The sequence below is a fragment of the Gavialis gangeticus genome, unplaced genomic scaffold (genome assembly GCF_001723915.1).
Source record: "Gavialis gangeticus isolate Ggan-Ray unplaced genomic scaffold, GavGan_comp1, whole genome shotgun sequence".
Taxonomy (NCBI): Eukaryota; Metazoa; Chordata; order Crocodylia; family Gavialidae; genus Gavialis; species Gavialis gangeticus.
The window spans coordinates 31,137,526-31,153,764 of NW_017728997.1; the positions used below are offsets into that span (position 1 = coordinate 31,137,526).

A 16,239-nucleotide genomic window follows, 5' to 3' on the forward strand; every position below is an offset into this window, starting at 1 on the left:
TTGTTCACCAGAGTGCCCCAAGGGATGATGAGGTCGAACAGTCATAAACTACTACAAGACCGTTTCAGGCTGGACATAAGGAAGAATTTCCTTACTGTCTGAGCCCCCAAGGTCTGGAACAGCCTGCCATGGGAGGTGGTTCAAGCACCTACATTGAACACCTTCAGGAGCAAATTGGATGCTTATCTTGCTGGGATCCTATGACCAAGACACAACAGCATAAAAAGAGTGGTAAGGGATTCTGTCCTGAAAGGGATATTACGACTCGGCTTAAGTCATTCTGCTTGATGAAAAGGCCTTGTTCACGGCTCATTACTTTTTAAAAAAAAAAAACAAAAGAACAAAAACTGTGCATTAATAGTATTGGCACTTTTTTTTTTTATTTATTTAGCAACTTCTACAAAGAGGCCAGAGTTTGGATGAGCCATCCTTCTACCTCTAAAGGAGGTCAGCTGGGGAACAAAATGGTGACATTTTTCAAAGGAAGCTTACACTGGCCGTCCTGTGTATTATGATTTATTAATACTTGATTTGTTTCTGGGGCTGTGAATCTGGCACCTTTTTGTCAGGTCATTTTTAAATAATTATTGTGGAAGATATTTTTCAAAGTTTAATTATATTACCCAATATGCTGGTGGGTCAGAGAATCAAATAGATACACATAGCCACAGTACCAAAGCAAACAGCAGAGGACAACTGAAGAGGAAAATTGCCTTCTCTCCACCATCTTCAAATATTGTTCTGCACCAGCCACTGTGGCTCTTGCTTCCATACTCTGGAACAGTAGGGAAGCTAGTAGGTCAAGGTAGTTGTATATTTATTAAGCCCATTCCCCAAAATCCATTGCATCATTTATGATCCACTCTATGAAATCTGAGTTTTTGTGATTCACGTGTGCAAATAACCAACTTCTAATTTTATGAGTATTGACATTATTGAAAGAGCATATATGCCCAATAATAATGCCAGTAGTTGGTTCAGAAAAATGCACCTTAGCAAAAAATAGCTTTGAGAAAATGCACAAGAGCTCACTGTTTAAACCTTGGGATGACTGCCTTATTTAAGGGGATGGGGGAGTTGTTTTAGGGTTATTCCCCACCCCCTCCTTGCAGCATCAAACAACATTCCTTCCAACAGATCGTTCTTAGAAGTGATTTGGAAAGTTTATTCTAATCTACTACCTATTAACTACAGTTCCCTCTTCATTGTTAGAGATCCTGTCTATGAGACAGTACTGAAAACCTCCTGGGAATAATTGAAGTTCCTCAGTGTCCTCAGGCAGGTAGGACACTCGGCAACAGCAGTGGTATAAAAATTCCAAAATAGCCAGTAAAATTCTGCAGCTGTTGTCAGGCAGTCCAGACAAGGGTTGAGCCTGAAATGCAGCAGCTATTGTAGATACAGCTTATTTGCCTCTCTTCTTTGAAAGGTATTAGAAAGGAATTCAAATCCCAGTCTTTCTAGTTCTGTTGCCTTGTGTGATGTAAGTGTCAAGCTATCAAGCAAATCCAGAGCTAAAGGCAATGCTGTGAACTTTTCCCTTTAGACTTATGTTGCTGTAAAATTTCCCCAACTGAGAAATTCCAAAGGAAGAAATATCCAAGTGTGATCAAAAGAATAAGCAAACCAACTTGATTAATAAATCTCATCACAGATTGACTTTAATATTAAACATTTAATAATAGATTGTTTCTGTTTGCTGTTTCCAAGTATTTTCCGTAATGAAGTTGTATTATTTCAATAAACATATTTGCTGTAAACATAGTTTTGTCAAATAAATTGCCTATTCTGTTCCTTTAAAGTTATTCTAGGGCACTGAAGTTAATAATTACGCATTAATTTGTATTTTAGTGTTTAAGAGCAGAAAGTACTTATCTTCCTGGTACATTCCAGATGGATCATACAGTAATCCTTGTGTGCAGCCCACATGAGACTGGCAGAGAGGCAGAGAGAGAAAGGGGGAGAGAACTAGAAAGAGATTGATAAAGGCCTGAGTGGTTTAATCTAGGCTTCTAAATCAGTTTAATCCTACAAGCACTCCCTACATCAAGTCCATATGTGAAAATGAATGCACTGAGAGGGGGGTTTTTTATATATCAAGTGAGTGAGTGTTTTTTATGGTATTTCTGTTTAAGGAAGACAGTGCAGCATATTTCAGCCTGTACTTCAAAAGGAAAAACAAGTCAAGATGTAAGCCACAAAACTGAGTATTTCAGGGCCAAGGCATGTTATTTCCTTAATATTAGAAGCGGATGTGAATGGATGGAAATTCCATTGAGTCTAAACAAGCAGTCTTGTTCTTGTGTTTCTTTATTTTAGCATTTATTATTGACTAAAACAAAAAATCATCACGTCTTGTGCGTCTTACTATGGGAAGAAATTAAAACCTCTAGCAGTGGTGTAGAATGTAATTTATTTAACTGGTGCAGCTATAAATCTGGTAACAACAACTATTCCTATTATTAGGGGTCTACTGAAGTCGAGGTGGCTGCTGTCTGATTTCACAGGCAGGCTGCAGGCCTGGGAGCCATTTTTGCAGGTGGAGTACAGCAGGCCTCCCCATGCCTCTGATTAGCCAACAGGCCCCATTAGCCCTGCCCCTTGTCATTGACTGGCTGCGAGGGTGGTCTGTCATGTGACCCTGCCCCTCACCACTGATTGGCAAAGGGCAGGGCTATATGATGGACAGCCCTTGCAGTGGTGAGGGGCAGGGGTGCCAACCGTGTTGCCATGTCAGCAGCCACCCTTCTCTGTCACGGGTTGTGTGACTGGGCCGTAATGGCCACAAGGACTGCTGGCTTCCCAGAGGGAGCTAGCATTTTATTTTCAGTGGGGGCGGGGGTTGGGGTTTGTTTCTTGTTTTTAACCAGGGAGTCTGCCAAAAGCACAGACCTGCACCTTTTTTGTGGTGCCTGCCCACACCAAAATTGCGGTTTCTGTGAAAATCACTGAAATCATGATTTCACTAGGTCCCTACCTATTATTGTGTTGATGTAATTTGATGCTGGTGTTCAGAGATATTTTAGCATAAGCTGAAGTTCTAACAGTAAGTTTCCCTGTTGATTTCAGCTCTTCTTAATGGATGTCTCAAACAATACTAAAGTGAAAAGTCATTTGCATCTTGAAGCTGGCTTATTTTTCTTATGGCATACAGTTAATATGCTTGCTTGATCTGTAAATACCATCAGTTCTTCTATTTCAGATGGTTCCGTGTTTGCTTTGGTCATCTTACTTTGCACTGTTACAGTTTTAACTTGTTACTCCATAAATGCATTCACACAATTGAACCATGACAGTAGAGAAAACTGAATCCAATGCATAGGTCATTTTTCAATAGTTGAAAGCTTAACTCTGCAGTATATAAGCAAAGTATTCTTATAGGTATCTAGTTAGAGTTCTTGCAATAACAGCGTGTAGCAAATTTTATCATTCACAGCTATGGTGTTTATAAAGAACATACAAGTTTCCCTTGATTTTTATGTGGTACATGTGTTCCTGAAGAACGGCGCATAAATTGAATTCACATAAAGTGAACCCACTTTATAATGCAACAAATAGGGATAGGTTCCCGTGGCAGTGAAGGAGGGAGGCTGGGACTAGGGAAGGGGCAGGGGGAAGGGTGCCACTCCCAGGGCTCCACAAGGAAGCAAAGCAGAGGGAACAGAGCGGCATTCACCCCAGCCCTGACTGCAGCAGTCTTGGGAGCTGCCAGCGCCAGCTGCTGGGCTGCACCTTGCTTTGCCTGTCCCCCCATGCCTGGGCTCCACCCCAGGAGCCGCCCACACCAGCTGCAGAGGGAACCGTCAGCAGGTGCAGGGGGAGGCACCTCTTGCTACTCCATGACTGCTGGGAGAGCTGCAGACTGGGGGGGCGGTTTGCCTCCAGATCTGCACGCAGAACAACAGCAGGCTGCCACTGCGCCTCGCTGGCCCCAGCCTGCACTGGGAGCCTCCTGTTGTCCCTTGTGCAGATCTGGGTGCACGTCCCCCAGGAAGAGCCTCTCAGCCTGCAGCCCTCCCACAGGGCACGGAGCAGTAAGAGGTGCGCACCTCCGCAGCTGGCGCTGGCTACTCCCAGGGCCGCTGCAGTAGGGGCTGAGGTGAGTACCACACCCAGTGCAGCCCAGGGCTCTGCTTCTTCTCATTTACCCCAGCCCCTGCTGCAATGGCCCTCGGAGCAGCTGACAGCATCTGCCTGCAGCAGGGGATGGCGCAGCCCAGGAGCTGGGGTGAGTGGGGACAGGAGGAGCACGGGCACAAGGGGACAGATGGAGCATGGTGCAGCCCAGTGGCTGCAGGCTGCTGGCACTGGCCGCCCCCAGGGCCGCTGCAGCAGGGGCCAGGGTGAGTGGGGCCCCAGCCCCACGGCCGTTTCCCCTCCCCCCACAGACTTAACTGCTTCAGGGGGTGGCGCCTATACCGATCGCATAAGAGTGAATTTACCTCATGTCTAACGAATTATGGGCCTAAAAATGCTCATCTCAGAACAATGAATTTGCATATACAGAGCCTGCATAAATTGAGGGAAACCTGTAATCCTGTAAACCCGCATCATTTTTATACATTGGATTTGTTTCTAAATGCAGATAATATGGAGCAAAATTTCTGTTATGTTTTTGATAATTAAACAGCAAGACACTTGTGAGCATGGCTAGTAGATTCCAGGTGGTAGATGTCTTAATATCGTGTTATAACCTAAAACTTACACAAATCAACTTGCTGTTTATTGTTTACAAGACAAATGAAAAGCAAGTGCAGATGGAATTGTAGTAGTCACTGTGGAAAGATTGGAAATGGATGTATTCATGCACTATGTCCCTTTTTTAGAATCAAATCAATGACTTAAATATTATATCAAACTCTGGAATGCAACAAAATGCAAATCCCACAAAGCCGGAAAACCTAGAGACTTCAGAACAAATGTCTTCAGTGTTACAAGTACAAGACCAGGTATGTTCAATCCAAACCTGAGCAATGTGCTGATTCTTTTGTGCAACTCTAACTTATTAATACTGTTTTGGGAATATGAATACAATAAGCTCTGTTTTTAATTCCAGTACTTTTGCAGCATTATCTACAGAAAGTGTGTTTACTTTCTAGTTTAAAATAGTTTTTAAGTAGATGTGTCCTTAACCTCAGTGTGACTATCTGTGTCTCTTTATTTCTCATCCCTCTAGTGCAGGGGCTTCTGGTGGCAAAGATCAGGGGTTAGGAGTGGGACTTCTGGTCCCAAGATGGTGACCAGGGGGCAGGGAAACCGTCAAGGGGCAGGGGCTACTCATGCCACCCTCAAAAGCTCACCAAACCTTGTTAAGCGGGCTTCTAGCCAAAGTAATTGCCTGCCCCTGCGCTAGTGATATACAGCATAGCCTGGATTTTTCTAATGTTCAGCATGTTGGCTTTTGTCTAAAATTTTCAAAAGCATTTAAGTGAAATAAGAGCATAAATCTACTCTTCATCAATGACTTGAGTCCTTAGGAACCTAAGAATGAGTCTGTACTGCAGACTGCCATGCAGAGATAACCAAACTGGTGTTGATGTGCCAGTGTAGATACCAGACACAGCAGGGAACTCTTCATACCCTAATTTAGCTTGCTGAGTAGTAGTCTAATGTTTGCACAGTAGATATAGCCCAAAACTCATTAAAAGTTAGGTACTTGGAAGCTGAATCTCGCAAGGGACTGTGATCAAAGGTGTGACTACAGCTCTGTAGACAAATGAGCTGTCTCAGGTACTGAGCAGGTTTGCCATAGCGCAGATTCAGCAGGGACTAACTAGCTAAGCATCTACCCAGTTCTTGGGTTTGTTTTGTTGGCTGTGCTAAAATTTGTGCTGCTATGCTTTTGGTACCCAGATTAGCTTGGGTATGACTACATCTTTGCTGTTCATGCACATGTACCTTTAGATCAGTGATTCTCAACCAGGGTACTGTGAGATCCATTCAAGGGTGCCAGTGGATGTGGCACAATATTAGCATTATTAGGTATGCAAACGTTACATGATTCACAAAATAAACCAAGAAATTTCAAGTAGAAATCAATAGTGTCAAAAACATTCTGATTTGTTGTGTTTTTTCTGAGTTCTTTGCTACAGTAGAGTTGCTCTGGTTTTTTTTCTGTAATCAGAAACTGAGTGAAAGCTAAAAGCTGACATTTTCCAGATGATTTCTTGAGTCTAACAGCTGCTTTAGATGTTTCTGAAATAACCCCTTCTCTGTTAGGGAACATTTTCTCAGGTTTCCCTGGTTTTTTCACACTAGTGGTAGCAGTAATACAGACAAGGAGGTAGATCCTCAGCTGGTATAAATAATAATAGCTCTGTGCCCCCAGGAGTTTGTCGTCTTCTGAGCAGACCTAGAAGATGCAGTGATTAAAAGTCAGAAGCTCCCTGGATATCTGCCTGTACCAGTATTCTACTGTAGCTTTTACCTATAGAGTTTAAATTATGGTGGCAATAGGTGAAAACTTGTGCAAAAAAAATCCTTAAATGCAGTCTCTGCCTTATTAACAGCTTCTCTCTTCTAACAGAAGTTTCCTGTGGTTCTAACAGGTTTCCTTTCCAGTTTGGCTAGCAGCATCTTTGTAGGCCTGGAGAGAGGTAGTTACCCATTTCAGCCTGAAGTCAAGCAGAAGGCAGGGCAGGGTGGCACCTTTTAATGACAACTGGTTCAGAGAGGCATGAGCTTTCATAGATAATAACATACTTCATCAGATGCTATGTACATTTTGAGAAATGGATGTTGGCAGAAACTAGATAAATGGGAAAATATGGTCACTGGCATTTGTCCATCATAAAGGCTGGCAGCTCCCTACTTTTGAAAAAGATTTGGTCAAAACAATTCTAATAACACAATTAGAATCCATAGACTGTCAGTAACTTGTGCCTACTAACAATGCCACCTGGTGGAAGGAAAGAAGTAATGGATAAAAACTGGAAAGATTAACTTCAGAAAATGTTCTTTAGCCATAAAGTGGAGTACTTTGTCTGATTAGAATTTCCCATCATGGTTATAGCCTTTAATTCACAAGTGTATAATCTTGTGTATTTAAAAAATAAAATTCAAATTAATTTTATTTAATTGTAATAATGACTTGAGTCTTTGAAGTTATGAGAGAACAAATACAGAAGCAAAAATGTATATACAGAGTGCCCTGAAGCAGATTTTTGAGGAAGTGACAATTTTATAGAGTATTTTGTTACTTGAAAAGGCTTTTTAAATCTTACTGTTGAATTGAGTGTATTTTATTGTAGAGAACTATTGTCAAATAGTGCAAAAGACCCTACTCATTTCACTGTAGGACATAACTGTTGGACATAGTTAAGGAGAAGTACAAATATTTAAACTACAACATTACATGAGCTATCTTTGTTTAATTTGACCTTCTTTCTTGCTTTAGCAAAGTACCTGCAGAAATGAAGGAAAGGTAAGGGACAGCTTAATTTCCCATGATTTAAAGTCTGTTTCAGTTGGAAAACAAATTCAGAAGGTCCATGATGGTTGATCACCATGTTCAAATTACAGCAACTAAATATTTACTACTTACATAAAAATGAGGAACCTGAATGCTATATAAATAAACTATATCGGTCCACACATTCCTTTGATTTGTTTTTAAAAACATTGCCTGCTCTGCAATACTTCAAAGTTTGTCAAATTTTTTATCTCAGCAGTTTAACAAAGAGCTCTGTTGTGGGGTTGAATGCTTCTGTGTCAGCAAATCAACAGAACTGCATGGCTGCTTAAAGAAAAAAAGAAAGAAAACCCCTGCTGGAATGAAGTTTTCATATTGCTTTTGAGTTTAGCGCTCTTTAAAGTCTTTTCCCAATTAGAATGCTGTTCAGACTGGTTTCACTGCTGCTAGGTAACTGGCCTGTCCGTGCTCACCAAAGTTCATCTCTGTGCCTTTTTGTACTCTCCTTTTTTTTCTTCTTCTTTTTTTTTTTTGTAGGTGCAATTCATAACTCCAATTTTTGATCTCTTGCATGTTTAATAAATCTACCCTTTTCTATCCCTTTTAATGTTGCTGAGCTGACTTCAGTAAATGCATTGTGAGAAGGACTCAATCCTTTATGATCTTAGTGGCAGGATAGGGTTGTTATCCCACCAAACAGGGTTGTATATCATAAAGATTTGGTAGACATCTTTGACATGCTATTTAGCCAGGGCTACAGGGTTAATGATGTCTCCAATTTTAAAGGGGCAGAGTTAACTTCAACTATAATATATATGGAAGATTTTGTGGCTGATTGCCCATTTTACTGTGCCATGGACTATCTGAATGAGTGGCATGTTGCCATGTATTGCATGCTTAACACATTAATCTTGCTGTAAATGTAACATCTGCTAAGGCTCTAAGAGGAATGCTCATATACATATATCTATTTATTTAGTTCTCTTAAACTGTGGAATATCTTTGTGGCTGATTTGTGCGGTGTCTTAAGTGGAAAGTGCAGTATGCCCCAGTCCCCAACCAGCTGATTGTCAACATCAGGAGTGGGGCAGCCCTAGCCTGTTGGAAATACTAGGCTGTCTGGTCCCCATGCTGACAGTCAGCTATCTCCCCCTGCTTGGCAAAGTCAAAGCTGCATACCTGGCAGGAGCCAGTTAGCTGCATGGTGCTTATCTTTCAACTTGCTGGTACATGTGAAGCCCAGGATTGTGATCCTGATAGCAGAGGCAGAATACACTGCAGCCTCAGCAAAACCTGGACTGTTAACTCTCTTAGGGCTGCTTCTGAAATAGCTTAGCCAAAATTACTGCTATCTTAGCAGCAGCTATGAAAGAGTTAATACTGTAGCTCTGGCTCTAACCAATAAACTCCACCCATCCTTTCCTTGGGCCAGGCAGGCAGGGAGAGAAGCACAGCTGTCATTACAACTGCCATCCATTCCTCCTTTCCATGTAGAAAACCAGTTTCCCTACTTAGGATGCACAGCCCAGTTCTGGAGAGGGGATTTGGGAGAGGTATATGTGGTATGCAAGTAAATAGTTTGTTACAGGCTACCTGGTCTCTTTAGTGGAATGACTGGCAGCCTGCTCATCACACACAACCTTTGCAGTCCATAAAACAGAGTGAATTCTGAGCTTCATTGGGCTCGTGGTAGCTGTTTCTTAGATTTTTCCCAAGTAAATGAAAACAGTTTAAACAAATCTTTTCAGCTAATATAAATTTACAAGTTTTTAAAAATCTCTTACTGGGTCAGCCTCATGTTAGATGCAAGAGTGATTTTGGGCCTATTGCATGGCAGACAGTTTAAGATAATCTCTAGGAGTATTACTGTACAGAAGTGCTCTTCTTAAGAGAAGGGAGGATGTTGCATTTATTCCATCCTTCCCTTCTCCAGACGGGCGTAGTTTATTATGAATGGCTCATGTTCCCCTTACATGTACATGAACGTGTTTTGAAAAAGCTTCAGAGATCGAAACTCCAAGTAGTTGCCCAATAGTAACTGAGTTTCTAACTGTTCTCACAGTTTCTGAATGTGTTGCATGGTTTCACTTGATTGTCATGCATTTTACAAAATACTTCCTACTGAGACTTAATCCCTGACTTAAAAAAATCTAAATCTATTAGAGCCATTGTTCATCTTTACCATTTTGTTTTATGGCACCAGGAGCAGGCTAAGTTTTCACCATCAAAACCTGATGTATAAAATTTCACTTGTCAACCTTTTTTGCAGAAGCTATCAGTTCTGCAAGAGGAGAGAGTAGCAATGCACTGTTCAAGGATATGCATTAATTGCACAGGACTCCCTTTAGGGCGTTCTTAACTTTTTTTGTGCCATGGACTCCTTTGGCAGTCTGGTGAAGCCTATGGACACCTTCTCAGAATAATGAGCATCTGTAGACAGGAAGACTGTGATCATGTGCGATTTTAGCAGCAGGTCTAATAACTACAATAATTTCAAAGTAGTGATGAGCATAAACAATATTTCGAGATATCTGCAACAACTGTAATGTGATATGAAAATATCTGTGATTTCTATTGGTGACAAAGTCACAGGTACTGCTAATACTACTGTGGTTTGTTGCCTACATTCATAATTGAAGGAAATGCTAAATTTCAGTTAGAGGTTAGTGAAAATAAAGATGTAATTTTTTTCCTATCCAAGTTCACAAACCCCCTGAAATCTATCCATGAACCCCTGGTAGGCGCACTGTTACAGTTTGTTATATAAAGGTGAGGAAGTTGCTATGAGGTTACTAGTAGAGTTGAGATTTTTGGCTTGCATCATTAGGGCTATAACTATTAAGTAGGGCTGTGCAAAGCTTTGGTTGCTGATTCAATTCAGCGGCCAAATCTCCAAATCTCGAATCGAATCGGGAGACCAATAAGAAGGCCTGAATTGATCTGAAGCCTCTGAATCAATTCTGACGAGATTTGGGCAGTCCCCACTCGCTGCTGCGGGGAGCTGGAACTGGACTTCATGCCAGTAGGTAGGGGACGGGACAGCGGGGCTAGAGGAGGGGGGAGGGGACCATGGGGGGGACCCCTGCCAAACCCCATCCCCTGCCTGCTCTGTCAGCCCCCCTGAGTACCTCCTGACACCCACCTGCTCTCCCAGCCTCATCAATGGCTGCCCCACCTGGCTCCAGCATCCTGGCACTTAAAAAAAAAGCCTCACACTTACCAGCTGCCGCAGCGGCTGTCAGGGCTTCTGGGAATTCGTGGCAGAGCTCCCCACCCCCCCATGCAGTGCAGGGCAATGTGGGGCAGTGGGAATCACCCCCCTGCCTGGCAGGAGCCAGTGAGTGGGGGGGGCTTTTTTTTTTAATGTGCCAGGATGCTGGGGCCAGGTGGGGCAGCCATTGACGGGGTTGGGGAAGTGGGCAGGGGATGGGGCCTGTTCCATTCAGCTGATTTTCGGCAGTGGCCAGATCTCCAAATCAGATTCGGCTGAATCGATTTTGGGACAGTGATTCGAATTGCCAAATAGAATCACTGTCCCCCAAATCTGCCGAATCCGAAGCAAACACTAGCTGCTTCGTATAGGCCTACTATACTATTAAGTATGTATATGTGACACCTTTCTGTCTTTTTTAGTTAGACACTTGGAAACAGACACAGTAACTATTGTCTGGATGGGAGTGAAGTGATTTGAGTGTCTCTTCCAAATAAAACTTAAAATAAACTAATAGGATGAGACAAGCCTACAGGGGGTATGATGCTGCAGCTGTCCTACAGTTTGAAGGGTATAGATGAATCCTTGGTCACTGAATCCTTGGTCGTGTATGGCATTTCAGGTGGCATTACTAGCCAAAAATGCTTTTTGCCTTCACATGTGGTAAGACAATTCTGAATATTGCCTTCTTGCGAACGTGGCAAAGAAGCCAGGCCTTTTTTACTTCAACATTGGTTGATTGTAGCATGCAGTACAGGAACCTGGTTCTGAAAAGAAAAAAAAAATCTGGAAACTGCACTGTTAGCTCAGAGTACAGCTTTCTGCTTCCTTGGCAGTGGTAGTGACAGGGAGCATTTTGCAAAGAGAAATTCAGCTGATAATTAATCTCTAAGTATTTGAATCCTGGACCTTGGTGCTCTTTATTTTCTCTGACTTTTTTACAGTATTAACCATTTCTGAAGGCCTTCTTGTTTTTTCTTTTTTTTTTTCTTTTATTGATTCTAGGTAGTGTAACCTTCCGTCTTCTCCTGCCCCTCCAATAATGTATAATGGCCTGGTGATAAAGATGATATGATGCATTGGCCCCTTTTATTAAAGTGCACTGAAGTGAACAATTCTTGTGTGTGCGTGTCTGTCTCTTTTTTTTGGTTCGAATTAGTTAGCTGTTTAATTTTCTTTTGTTCCCCATCTTTTCCTTTTTATGGGGCAGTTAAAGAATGAGTGGTTTGATTTCTTTTCTTAATAACTAATTTTTGTAGGAGCTTTCTTCATGTACCTATTCAGTTTAAATAACCTATACTTTTTCAGTATCCTTTAAAGTATTTAAGACAGGCATTTTGTTGTCTGTTTAAAGCACACAATGATAAACACGTTTGCCAAATAGAAAATAAATCAGTAGGGAATGTAGTGTTTTCCATATTCATAGTACTGGAGAATAAAAACAAACTATAAGGTAATTGACCATACTCTTCCTTTTTTACTAACGCAAAAATATGGCTTTCTCTTGTTACAATATTTATTCTACGAGAAGAATTAAAAAAAGAAATGCAGAGCTGCAGAAATACATACAGCTTTTATTGACTGTCTTCTAACGTTTCTGCATTCTCACTCTTCCCCTTTCATCTACTGATCCATTAAATTTACTGATAACCCTCACTGTTTGTCACGTGACATTTATTGCCACTTTTTCTTACAACGCACATGAAGTTGTGCTAATGCAGTGTCTGTAGGTTGTTTATTTTGTTTTTATTTCAAATGAAAATGTCTTGGAAAACTTCCAGATTATATGTACACAAATTATGATTAAGTCAATTGCGTTGTTTATGTTTCAGTAAAACTTTGATTTTTTTTTTTAATTAGCAAAGAAAACTTCACTTACCACCCTTTGCAGGTAATGTGAAACTAGTGCTTAAGGTATAAAAATAATGCAATTTTGAACAGTTTTTTTTTATTGTTTCTTTCCTACTTTTATTTTTTCAGCTATTTCAATCAAGACACAAACATCTGACAGTAGAAGAATTATTTGGAACCTCCTTGCCAAAGGAGCAACCAATAATTCCATGTTCCAATCCAGACAAAATGGAGAAGTTGCCAGCTGATACGTCTGGCAAAGAACACAACTTGCTCTTACCTTTTTCCTTTGAGCAGTCATCAGTGACACATCAACCACTGGGAAAAGGAGAGAGTTCAGGTGTCAAAACCAGTGCCAGTACCTTGACTTCGCAGGACTGTGTAGCACCTGTGCTCATTGCTCCAACTTCAGTTTCACAGCCTGACATAAAGAATGTTGCAAATTATACAGTTCGTTTAAGTCCCATTCTTAACTCGGTCTCTACAGCAGAAGCTGCTACTCCGAAGATACTTCACAACCTAAAATCAAACAATATCATGCAGGTTATGCAGCAAGCTTCCAAGCAGATACCCCCACTTATGAATCAACCACCATCTGATGCAAACCACACTCCACAAAATCTGATGGCTTGCCAAACCCAGTTTATAGCACCTTTGGCAACAACCAGTACAGGAAATACTTCTTCAAACACACCTCTTCCAAGTGTTGATCTTCTCCAGAAACTCAGGTTGACCCCACAGCATGACCAAATACCAACGCAGTCTCTTAGCAAAATAACTATAACTCCAAACATCTCGTGCACAGTAAGCCAACTCGCAACACCAGAAAGCTTCAAAGAATCTCATGCTAAACCAGCTACCTTGAATAGCAAAATAATTTCTCCTCTTCAGGTATTGTATGGATATAATACATTTGTATTTCTTTTAAAGTATTGTAGAGCTACAACTGCTTTGTCTTCTTAAATGTGAGCTTTCTTAAATTAGCTTAATAAAAGATACTCAGAAATGCTGTAAGCCTTAAGCAACTCAGTAACATGCAGTTAGGTTAGAAGTTTGATTCTTTTGTTTCTCATTATTATGTTGTGTTTGTGAGGGGAGTTATATAAATTGAAAATTGTTGAATTGGTTTAGGTGTTCCTAGCCTTCTAAGACCTATGTCAGTATAGTTCTGTACTGTATCAGCAGAATTTCTAGCTCTAAAATTAGTATGTATTTTTATTCATTGTATTTTTTTTAGTTCTGTTTTGGTTTTGAGCTGTATTTATTTACTGTGTATGTTTGAACATGTTCACTGATGCTGACATAAGTTGCAAATTTTTATTTAGTGCTTTTAGATTCAGGTTTCTAATTCCCAAGTTCTCCCATAATGGGATGTGGCTATGCTAGTGGTTTGTGAATGGTTAAGAAACTATATTTTATTTTCAGCTGCTTGTAGGTTATAGTTGACAAGCTGAGAAAAAAATAGTTCCCCTGGGTAGAGCATAGCCTTATTTAATTTTCATCTATCATTAATGATGGAGCTGTCTGTAGAAGAGCAGATAATCAAGCTGCTGCCACGTTGGATAAGTATACTATAGGGAATTTACCAGTGTCTCTGTTGCACTTAAACACTACTAAACAGTGATATGAATGTTTGATAGGTAGACTAAATATGTGATCTTCTATCTCCAGTTTCCTTTTTAGACACTTTTTGCTTTTCAAAATTTGACTTTGATTCCTTGTTTGGGACTCTAGCTTTCTCTTAGAGATGATCAGTTGTTTAGTTGAATGGGCAACTGGTTTATATAGGTGGCGATGTTTTACTTTGGTCTCATTTCCAAAATTATATTAATGAATTGTGTTTGTTTCTGAGACCCAGTTGAACAATAATAAGAGTATAGCCCTGTCTCCCAGAATAACTGTGAGCATAAAACTTGTTTTGAGAGGAGGTGGTTGGAAGTGTCATACTGCTATTTGGGATTTGGTTTTCGGTTGTGGAACTGGGTACAGACTTGCCATTTTTTTTACCGATCAGCGCTGCTGTATGCTCAAGGGTTGCCTGCCCTTATGGTAGAATGATCTATATAAACTATCATAGCTGCTTCTTTTTAAGAAGATGCACTATTTTTCTTGCACCTATGTTATGAAGAATTTCTTTTATTTTTTACTTCTTTTGTAGACTAAGCTAATGTATTTACAGTATACTTGGTATGTTCTGCTGTTTTCTTGTTAATGTACTTCATCAGACAACCCTTTAATTACTTTTAACTTCTACATAACCTAGCTAACCCCTTATAACAGTAGATTGTTACTGATTGTCACCTTACCCATTTTTAAGTTTCTAGTTTTTCAACATGTTTGCTGTTTATCTAAGGCCCTTCATTTTGTTGCAGCAAGATTTGCAAGTTTGGTAGCCTGTACCGGTCAGGCTGAAACTGTCACTGCTTGTCACTAACAAAGTAGCACTGTTCTATTGATTCTGAATCCTACTCAGTTTTAGTTCCTCCAGTGTTTTTATCCTTGTAGGATAAACCCTGTGTTTATTTTTAGCATGGATTAAAGAATAAATTGCAACTTGTAGTATGTTTCTCTCTTCTTGGAGACTGGTATTCTTGCCTCTTAAAAATGGCTTTCATTATGCCATCCTTCTAAAGATGCTGTTCCTAGTCTCCTTATCTTTTATTTATCAAAGGTTTTAGAGAAGGTCATAACTGGCACATTATTGGTTTACCTTGTTGGAGATCACCTTTTTATGAAATTCTATGACTATACTTTTTGGCTCCAGCATAAAATTGAGAATACCATTCTTTATTCAGTGTTTGAATAAATATTTGAAAAGAGCAGTGTTTTACCAATATTTTTTTATATTGTTAAATGTTATTATAGCTTTTGATGCTCACAGCTGTGACATCTTTGATCCTGTAGAAAAGCTGATAATTCTTATTCAAAATTTGCCTTTGACTTACAAAGTCAAACCTTAACCTTAAACTGCACTGTGCAGATACAGTTTTGATGCTTTCTTCCCCTCTAGATTTATCATGTCTATATATTTCCATTATGGATTTAAACATTTCATGTCTTTTGGACAGTATTTAAACGTGGTCTGTCACAAATGAGCAAAGGAATTTCTAGTTGTTACATTACATATACGAGTCTTAATGCTGGCAAGATCACACGGGTATCTTTTTCCACTAAGTTAGTTTTGTCTTTTGGTCCTTGTCTTTATTGCGATAAGTCTTGATCTCTGGCAGTGCAGATAGGTTTTGTTATGCACATGGATTTGTTTTTCTGTCAGAGATCATGTTGCTAAGATAGTGGCAAGCTAAATATAGCAGGATGCCAAGGGTTTGTTGCAGTACCTTCTGTTTATATCTTCATCTTATATATTGCTTTCTCTCTGGATGGTATCCAAGAGAGTCTGTGCACTACTTGTGATTGTTGATCAGCAGGAATACTGTAAATCAATTAGTTTCCTGTTTCAATTGAGATTAATAAAATAATCTTTAGCAAAATATTGAATAGAATTTCCTGTTAACTTATTGAATCTACTACAATGTAAGATCTTCATTTTGTTGCACTTGGCTTGTTCTCATTTTCCAGTGTATCTTAAGATTTATGTTCCAGTATATTTTTAACTATTTATGGTATTTTTTCCCTTTTTTAAGGTTGTAGATCTGTTTTTCCTGAAGTTTCTTTTTTGTATCTTCAAATGTAGATTCTTTTTTCTGACTTATTGTATGATAATGTTTGATTTCATCTACTGTTTTTCTCCACTTGTAATATAATA

At 40.0% G+C, this 16,239-nt stretch overlaps 1 protein-coding gene across 2 annotated transcripts in view; it reads left to right on the plus strand.

Moving 5' to 3' along the window:
* The window catches only part of DCP1A (decapping mRNA 1A), a 78,094-nt gene that overhangs the window by 45,007 nt on the left and 16,848 nt on the right, over nucleotides 1-16,239 (plus strand). The window contains exons 6-7 of one of the 2 annotated variants that reach the window (XM_019505014.1): nucleotides 4,827-4,949; nucleotides 12,603-13,364. In XM_019505014.1, the coding sequence (XP_019360559.1) occupies nucleotides 4,827-4,949; nucleotides 12,603-13,364 (885 nt within the window). The remainder of the gene's footprint in view (nucleotides 1-4,826; nucleotides 4,950-12,602; nucleotides 13,365-16,239) is intronic. The other variant, XM_019505013.1, reaches the window with a different exon arrangement.